Here is an 8,782-nt window from a genome sequence, read left to right as displayed (position 1 = left end):
GCTGTACTATGAAGCAAAAGCCCAGGAAAGCCAGTGCTGCAGGCAGGTTGTTACAGTGACATCCCATGTGATATGAGCTGTCAACTCAAGCAAGATAAATGGAAGGAGTCTTACTTCTCTTTACCACCTGGTAAGTCCATGCTTAGAAATAGTAAATGTTCGTCAGAGGGATGATACACGAGACAGTTAAGCCCCTGATCATCTTCCCACTGAAATTATCAGAAGTTTCATCAATCAGTGTTGATGGGGATACATCCTGAGAGTTAATGCATACAGAGCCCATCATGCTGAGATGTGACCCATTAGCAAACAGATCTGAGGCCAGAGGCAGAAGCATATCTCACATCTTCATGTTGATTCGTTCTGCTGCTGAATCCCTTCCAGTGTCCTCACCGAGCTGTTTGCTGATTCATCAGCTTCTGTATTTGCCCTAATTAGTCATATGCAATCACTATTTTATTCAGGAATTTCTCTTAACGTAAGTTGGAGTATTGAACTTAGCACACCAACAAATGTCAAGAAAAATGACTAAGGCATTGTATACTGTAATAACTTTCTGTTATGAGCCACCAGCAAAGCAGGAAAGAAAATGTATATGCAGAATTTTAGTGGAGTGAAGCAAAAGCTTAATAAGGGGGAGGATGTGTGTGGAGGAGAGTGTTTGCTTAACATCTCTCTAGAGCTACTATAGTATGAAATGCTTAATTGCAGAACAAGTTTCCACTAACATCCTCCTGAAACACAGTTGGGTTTTGAAGCAGCATTCTTTATTATGATCTTGGGGTAAGCAAGTTTGTCATGAAAGAAATGTGTCTAGTAAGGAGACCAAAACACTTACTCACAGCTCTGCAGCCAGTTTGTACTGGGAATTCTGATATCTTTGAACAATCAACTTGAGCAGTGTTAGTAATTTGCAGACTGAGATTTTTCTTCAGTGTCTTTAATTCAGGGATTGCTAACACATCTTGAGCCTTCGTGCCTGAGTGATTTTAAATGACCAGAACCTAGTGTTTGAATACTCAGAGTAATCCTTTTGCTATATTGCACAGTATGTGAATTTGGGTAATGCTAATAAAGGTGCACATGTGAATCCGATACATCCATGCTAATGGGCACCGAAAACATCATTCAAAGGAGTGACAACTGTAGGATTGAAAATAAGAGTTTACTGGGTAGGATAAGCTGGGTTCTGTAGCTTTACAGCTAGGCAGTCTCAGGTCTGGACCACATCGGTGCTACTCTGGCTTTGAAGGGAATGTGAACACTGGGATTGCAGTCATAAGTGAAAAAGAGGCTTTCACATCTGTGCGTGGTGGGCTCACCAGGAACCACTTCATCCTCAGGCTCAGATTAGCGAAGCTGCAACAGCTGCTCTGAGTTGCAGCCACCTTCTCTAAGGCACAGGAAGCATCTCTGGTAACATCACTTCACTACCAAAACTCCCAATGTGTGTTCCCCATTGTGGTGGTGGTGGGGCATGTCATTTCTGCACCTGCCAGGAGATTCCCCCATTTCACTATGGAAATACCTCAGGGGCTGTTTATGGTGACTCTGCGACTGTATTAAAAGAGCGCATGACTACTGTGCATGGTTGAGTTTCTTCCTATGTTTAAACTCTCTATATCTCATTTTGAAAGATGAAGTTGTCTGTGAGTGCTTACATAGGGCTCCTTGGTACTTACTTATACAAGAGACTTGAGTTTGAGTCTTGCTTTGATTATTTCTCTTCTCAAGGCTCCAGGGAGCACAGAACAACAGAAATACCAGCAATTCACAGCCACACTGCCATGGGCTAATGTGTTGTCACATCTCACAAGTTAAGCAAAGCTGGGCTTTGTCAGCGTTGGGCTGAGAAACCTTAAAGGAATGAAAGGACTCAATAGCACCTGTGCCTCTTCTGTATATCTGACTCCTGCAGGCAGAAGCAATTAATTTCATACAGAAATTCCTTCTGATTTCTATTTAATGCCATGGTCCCTGCTTTTTCTTAAAAGAAATTACTCCCCCCCCAAAAAAAAAACCAAAACAAAACAAAAAAACAAAACCTAAACACAAGACATCCATGGTTGTATGCAAAAAGGACAGCTCATTATCTGGAAGTTTGGGCCCATCACAGAAGTATTGGGAAGGTGCAGTACTGAAGCATGGCTTTGCCCTGAAGATGTTTCTTACATTGCCTACGCACACAGCAGCACAGGGCTGTTGCTTATGCCTGTCAAAGCTGCTTTTTTTAAAGGTATCATTATATCTGAGCTGCAAACCGAGTATTCTTATGAGGTTCAGCTCCATACGATCACTTACAGTCCTTCTTCCAGGAAGCCCACAAAACATAAAGGAAGGTCTGAGCTTTCTGGAGTCCCTCCATCAGGGAGCTGCACCTCTCCAGCCTTGGTACATAGCTAAGGTCAATGTGGAGCCTGTAATTTTCCATGCGTGGGGTCAGTCCCCACTTTTCCTCTCCCTGTGCCCCGACGGGTGTGGCCTCTGGCCTGACTCCCCCGTGAGCACCTGCGTGCCCTCGGAAACACCAGGCCTCCTGGTAAGGCCCGGGCAGGCCCTGTCAAGTGTCCCACTCGTCAGGAGCTTCACGGGCCAGCCGAGCTTCGCAGGCGGCCTAGAGGCCCTTCGGAAGAAGCGCCCGGCGGCACGATTAAAACGGCCGTATGGGGCTGTGGAAGGGTGCGCGCCCGGGCCCGCCGCTCTATGGTGCCCCCGAAGGCCGCTGGTGGAGCAGGGGCAGCTCGGGGCAACGCCGCCGGGCCGCCCACCGCCCCCGGGGCAGGGCGAGGGATCGGGACGCTCCCGCCGCGCCTCGGCAGAGACTGCGATGCTGCGGACTGAGAACCCGCGTCCCGCAAGCCTGGACGGGTGCTTGGCCGGCGGGGTCGGGGCCTGCCTGGGTAGGAGGGAGGGAAGGCTGCGGGAGAGCTGTGCCTCAGCGCATCCCCGTCCTTTAAGACCTCCCTGGGCTCCTGAAGCTGCACAGCTTGCTGGAAATGTGCGGGATGACCGGCGCGTTACTCCGCTGGCCCGCCCGGAGACGTAGCACCCTGCCCCTGTAATTAGCGTGAGGGCTTGAACTCTTTAACTGTAAATGTCCCGGGTTTAGGACTTGGAAACGTTTGGGAGAGGCATCAAGCCCTGAATAAAGTTCTGTGCCATAAAAGTACGCGACGTGCCCACGGACGCGCGGCCGTGCCGGCGGGCTCTCGGGAGGGAGCGGCGGTCCCATCTGGGGCGACTCTTTAGCGATCCGCACCAGCGCTGCTCCGCATGAAGCCAAGCTACCCCGGCTGGGGCGAGCCCCGCTCGGCGGACGCGGGGGGTGCCAGCCCGGAGACCCTCAGCCTGGGGTCCGCCGGGGCCGGTCTGCGTCGGTCCCGCCCCGCGCAGCGCCACACGTGCGGCGCCGGCCGCTCCCAGCTGAGCGCTCAGCTGACCCCGCCGGCCGAGGGGCCGGGCCGCGCCGCTGCTTCTCACTGGCGCAGCGCGGGGCCCGGGCAGGCCGCGCCCGCCCCCGCACCGCCTCCTCCTCCGCGCGCAGCCCCGCGCCTCCCACCGTCGCCGTTGCGCCCATCGCAGCCCGCACCTCCCCGTAGCCTGCCCCGATGTGCTGAGCCCGCGCGGCCCCAAACCCGGCGCCTTCCGCCATCTCTCCGCGCCGGCCGTTGGAGCCGCCCGCCTCGCATCCAGGGTAGCCGGCGGGAGGAGGAGAAGCCAGCCTGCCGCCATGGACAGCCCCGGCGGCGTCACCGACAAGAAGAGGTACCGCCGGCCGCACGGAGGCCTCCCGAGCTGTCTTCCCGCGGCGCCGGGGCTCGGCCCGTGCCGGCAGCGCGCTGCCCGCCCCCCGCTCGCCGGCCGGACTGAGGGCCGCCTCTCTCCCTCTCCCCCCGCCGGCCCCCCCCCACCCCCCGGTGCTGCCGGCGCCTTCCCCCGGGCACCCCGCCGCCCCCCGCTTTGTTACCGCCGCCCCCTCCCCTTCCCCCGCGCTACCCCGGCCTGCGGAGCGCTTCGCTCTTTCATTGCTTCTCCTCCCCGCCGTCCACGTCGCCATTTTGTCGGCGGGGGGAGCGGGCCGGGGCTCCGCTGCCGGGGTGCTCCCTGTGGCGGGAGCTGTCCCGCCGGCCTGGCGTGGCGCGGCGCACGGCTCCACGCGCGGGTGGGAGCGCGCTCTGTGTTTTCTCCCCGCGGGACGTGCGTGGGCCCCGCTCCGCTCCCCGTGCTTCGCCGTGGCGCCCGGGCGGCCTGTGCGCCCAAACCGAGACACCCGGGTCGGGCGAGGAGCGGCCGCAGGGCTGTGAGAGGAGCCGGGGCGCGCCCTGCGCCTGCGGGGAGCGACCGCGGGCTGCCTTTGCCTCTGAAAACGAGTGTGGAGGAATCGATTGTGCCTTACTCCAGATCATCCCGGGCTCGGTGGCCGCCTGGTTTTGTGTAGAAACGGGCGTTTTTGGAATCTGAAAATATGATTTGGAAAAACCATCAAACCTAAACCCTTGTTGGGGGGGGGGAGGGGACGGGACGGTGTGAAGGGTGGCTGGACACTGAGTTGAGGAGTATGAATAATTCACCAAGGATTGTTACCTCAAATTAGAAGGGGGAAATAAAAGTCCTAAAAGCCTTTGTTAGGCAGTGAAGTTAGGGAGTTTGAGTATTTGGGTGACCAGATTTCTGCGTTGGTGCCTCACCGGCGTGCTTTGTGGAGGGATTAACTGCAGTAATCGCCATCTGCAGAAGACGCCGTTTATTTATATTGATATCAATACCTTTTTTTTTTGGGGGGGGGGGGGTGTGCTTTTTTTTCTGAGATGGGTTTTCTTAGCTGTTGTATCAGAGGGTCATCTGAGTAGGTTAAACGCCGTCAGTGTTAAAAGTGCGTAAGTTGTGTCGGGAAGTAGACTGGCTTGGGTTTTAAAATGAATGGTGAGCTTTGTGCTGAGCTGGGAGTGCAGGGTTCTGGGCTTGGGAGCGGGCAGCGCTTCACCTCTATGTCTGTATCACCTCGGTGGTGATTTGGAGTTGTTACAGTGGTGCAGGGGTAGTCTAATGAAATCCGTATAGGGGGGCACCTGGGGGTAGCACCGGTTCTCTGTAACCTTTCTCTGCTGAAAGCTGATGGCTATTGAGAAGTCTGGGAGAAGATGTTGCAACAGCAATGGTTATTTTGTGCTTTGCTCAGCTGCCCTGATGTAGTTGCAGGTTTTGGGACTTAAAATTGTTCTGTTGCTGGTTTTGGTTTGATCGGGTTTGTTGTTTGTTGTTTGTTTGTTTGGTGTGGGGCTTGTGGGTTTTTGTTTTGTGTGTGGTTTTTTTGGTGGTTTTTTTTTGGTGTTTTTTTTTTTCTTCAGCATTTGTTATTTTTTACTTACCATTCTGTCCCACGTGGGTACTTTTTTTTTGCAATTTCCTTGTCCTGGATGTAATCTGCTTTCTGCAGAATGTAAGAATCAGTATGCAAAGCTTATCCTTCCTTCCTTAAAGGCAGGGCTTAAGAAAGAGAATTCGTTGTTTTCTGTTTCCTGTAGGCAGAGTTCAAAGTTGGGAATGTTTCTTATAAAACGGTAAGGAACATTCAGGTTATTTCTGTTGTAAGGTTGTAATCGAAAACATAAAGTTGTATCTGTGGTAAGCTCATCCTGGGGGCTGTGAATGTGCAGTTGAGCAAAGATGGCTAAGCAAAAAGGAAGGATATGAGCTCACCAGAGAACTTACTGAGAATCTTGAGCGTTTCTCAAGAACCTGTGTTGTTTTAGATGGGTTTAGGTTTGATGGTGTCCATGTTGAGAATACCTTTAAGGGAGAAGACCTTTGAGTCTTGTTCTTCGATTACAGAAATTTGACTGATTGTATGTATTATACACCTCTGTTTTGGCATGCATTGCGATCCTTTTATTCCTTGTCTCTCTCTGTGCCTGTATTTGGATAGTGCTTAGCTCTTGATAGTTGAAGTGAAGCTTGTTATTTGCTTAACTATGTGCTGTGAGATGCAGAATTACGGAATTTGACCGAGTGTGTGTCTTGGTCTTACATAAATGTAATTTAGTCATAATAGTAAGTGTGGATTAATATACTGATGTGTTGAATCCATTCTTTCATCTAGTCCCAGGCTTCTCATATACATACAGGTGGAAATATTCCATAAGAAATGAAGTATCTGTAACATGATTAGGTATTTATTTGGGTTTTAGCTATTCTTCAGTAGTTGTATCACTTTCATGTGAGCCTGGGGTTTCCCCCATGTGCTACCAGGGTGAGTTTGTCTCAGTGCATGGAGTTGGTAAAACAGCATTGTTGGGAGTTTTGTTTGCTTATTGACTCTCATTTGGTTCAAATTTAAGGCACTTATTGAGAAGAATGCCGATTTTTCTCAATATTACTTTAATAAACTCTAGTGCGTAGGTGGCAGATGCTATGAAAAGGTTTTCCCTAGGTCTGTGGTGTGATGCTTCACTATTAGCAGAGTAATTCTCGCACCATTTTAAGTAAATGACCCATTTAGGGTTACTGGTTACACTGCTTTGGTGTAGTGGCTTGCAGGTAGACACGCTAAAAAATACGTATGTTATGCTGCAGAGAAGGACTTAAACCAATCCAGAATTCATTTTTCTAATGGGATGGGTGCTAAATAAAAATTAGAGGCAGGAGGATTTAAGTGATTCCTTGAATGTTCATTCTGAATCTTAAGATGGTGAACTTTTACATCCTCATTTGAGTGTCTTGCAGAAAAGCTTCAGCTTTTCAGCTTCTTGGATCTGAGACTTGAAACTTAACATCTAGTGTCTAAGGGATGATTTGGAAGACCAGGGTTTTGCTGCTGAATCTCTGCCACTGAGTACAGCTCCAAAATCTGTTTGAGAAGCCCAGGTCCTGTGCTGCTGGTGCTGAGGGGCACTAGCTACTGCTGTTTTTTCTTAAACTTGTGTGAGGTCTTCAGGGTTGTATGTGCCATTGTTTTTTGTCTGTTAGTTTCTTTCAGTACTGGTGGAACTGAGCCACCATTGCTGGAGTTGAAAGCAAATACAGAAACCTTTTGTATCTACTGTGTTGTAAGAAGGGGAGAAATCTTTCAGTAAATCTGCTGTAGTGTCTCCCCACAGGTATGGGGAGGGCAGGGTGGCTTCTGGCTTACAGAATGGTGGTTTTACTGCTTTCTGTTTTTTTTCTGGATTGTCTGTCTTGCCATGGGGCTTACCTTGTGGTAGTGCCTGTGCTGTCTGTTCTTTGCTGTTTCCTCAGACATGAAACAGTTTTGAGGTCCTTCAATAAAAGCCATCAGAAATTACTTTTGAATGCCCACTAAAAATAAAGGCAACAGCATAGTGCTACTGCCCTTCCTGTCTTGTTATTAAGGCACTGACACTCAGGGAAGAATAGCCATGGAGGATTTGCCTACTGAAGATATTTTCCATAATTTTGCTCTGGTGATGCTTTGGTCGCCTTTCATCAGTGAAGGTGGGAGTGTTTGGCAGTATGTTGATGGAAGCAGCAGGAGGGTTTTCTGTTTTTTTTTTTTTGTTTACAGTAAAGCTTGCTTTGCCCTTTTAAAACAGTGTCTCCAGTCTGCAGTCTGGGGCTCTTGATTGGCATGCCTGAAATACCAACAACCAGTCCACATTTAGTGAAGAGGTCTAGCACAGATGTGATCAGATGGCCCTGGTTATCAGGTGGTCTGTAATAGGGTGATGGGATGGTAAAAGGTTTTTATTTCAAGTACCTTCAAGCTTTTTTAGCAACTCTGTCTTGTGTAGGAATGCTCTTCCTTTCTGGTGCCGCTGGAGGCACATCCTGGACCCTTTTCGGGTGGGGGGAACAACACAAATGAATCTGCATACTGTTAACAGCAACTTCAGCCTGGCAATTAAGTCAGCTATTGGTTTAATGGTGAAGATGTGAAGTGGATAATCCATTTTATTCCCTCACTTAGTTGCCATCACAATTTTCTTGGTTGGTTTCTCATCAGAAATGTCCATCAAGGGCTTATTTAGGTAAGGACGTGCTAAAGTATGTCCTTTGTAAGCCTTGAGAAGAAGGTTGCATGCTGTTTTTCTACCACCACAAGAGATACCAGAGAAGACCATGCTGCTATCACGTGTAAGGCTTCAGTCAGCAATGTTAAAGTATGCACTTGCAGGTGCATACTTCCTTCTTGGTGCATTGTAAAAGCAATCGTAGACCTTTATTCCTCCCTATCCTTGAACTATGATGCATGGAGTTTATAAGGCTGTTTCCAGGACTCTGATTGCTGATGGTGAAGTGGAAATAAAAGTCAGTAAATATGGATAAAACTAGCAAATGTCAGCAGTGTTGCACTGTAAGCCCACACCCTTCTGAGATTCTTGAGAGTGTGCCTGTTCGCTTTGGTGTGCTTCTGACCCAAAAGCCTTGAAGACTCTTGCTGAGCCTATGTAACTCAGTGGATTGAATTCTTGAGTGTGTCATGTTGTTCAGTAGTAATATTGCACCATTTTATGTTAAAGGTTGCATTTCAAGTAGGCTCATCTGACATTTTTGGTATTAAAGAGGACATTGGATGACAGAAACAGCTGGTTTTTGATTATTCTGTTTGCTCTTCTGCAGAAGAGAATTTGGCATTTTAATCTCAATTTATTCTTGCAGAGCTTGGTGTTATGATATGCCAACAAAATAATTTTTATATGATTGTAGAATATGCTTTGTTAAGTAAACCCAGGAGGGAAGTACTGCATGGTTCAGCAATGGTATACGAGAGCATCTAGATTTTCCTGATGATGCTGCTCTTTCAAGGAGATGCAAATACTGATCT

General features: G+C 49.0%; 1 protein-coding gene across 2 annotated transcripts in view; it reads left to right on the top strand.

The window, feature by feature from the left end:
* Positions 1–3,505: 3,505 nt before the first annotated feature.
* Positions 3,506–8,782, top strand: part of HIF1A (hypoxia inducible factor 1 subunit alpha) — a 31,605-nt gene continuing 26,328 nt past the window's right edge. The window contains exon 1 of one of the 2 annotated variants that reach the window (XR_009967032.1): positions 3,506–3,765. Coding sequence is in view for 1 of the 2 variants with exons in the window: in XM_062630759.1 (XP_062486743.1) it covers positions 3,731–3,765 (35 nt within the window). In the remaining variant the exon portion in view is untranslated. The remainder of the gene's footprint in view (positions 3,766–8,782) is intronic. The other variant, XM_062630759.1, reaches the window with a different exon arrangement.

This window comes from Pezoporus occidentalis, unplaced genomic scaffold, assembly GCF_034315485.1.
Source record: "Pezoporus occidentalis ecotype Australia unplaced genomic scaffold, CSIRO_AGI_Poc_V1 ctg36, whole genome shotgun sequence".
Lineage (NCBI taxonomy): Eukaryota > Metazoa > Chordata > Aves > Psittaciformes > Psittacidae > Pezoporus > Pezoporus occidentalis.
The sequence above is the reverse complement of the archived record's forward strand: the minus strand, read 5'-3'. Positions and strand labels throughout refer to the sequence as shown.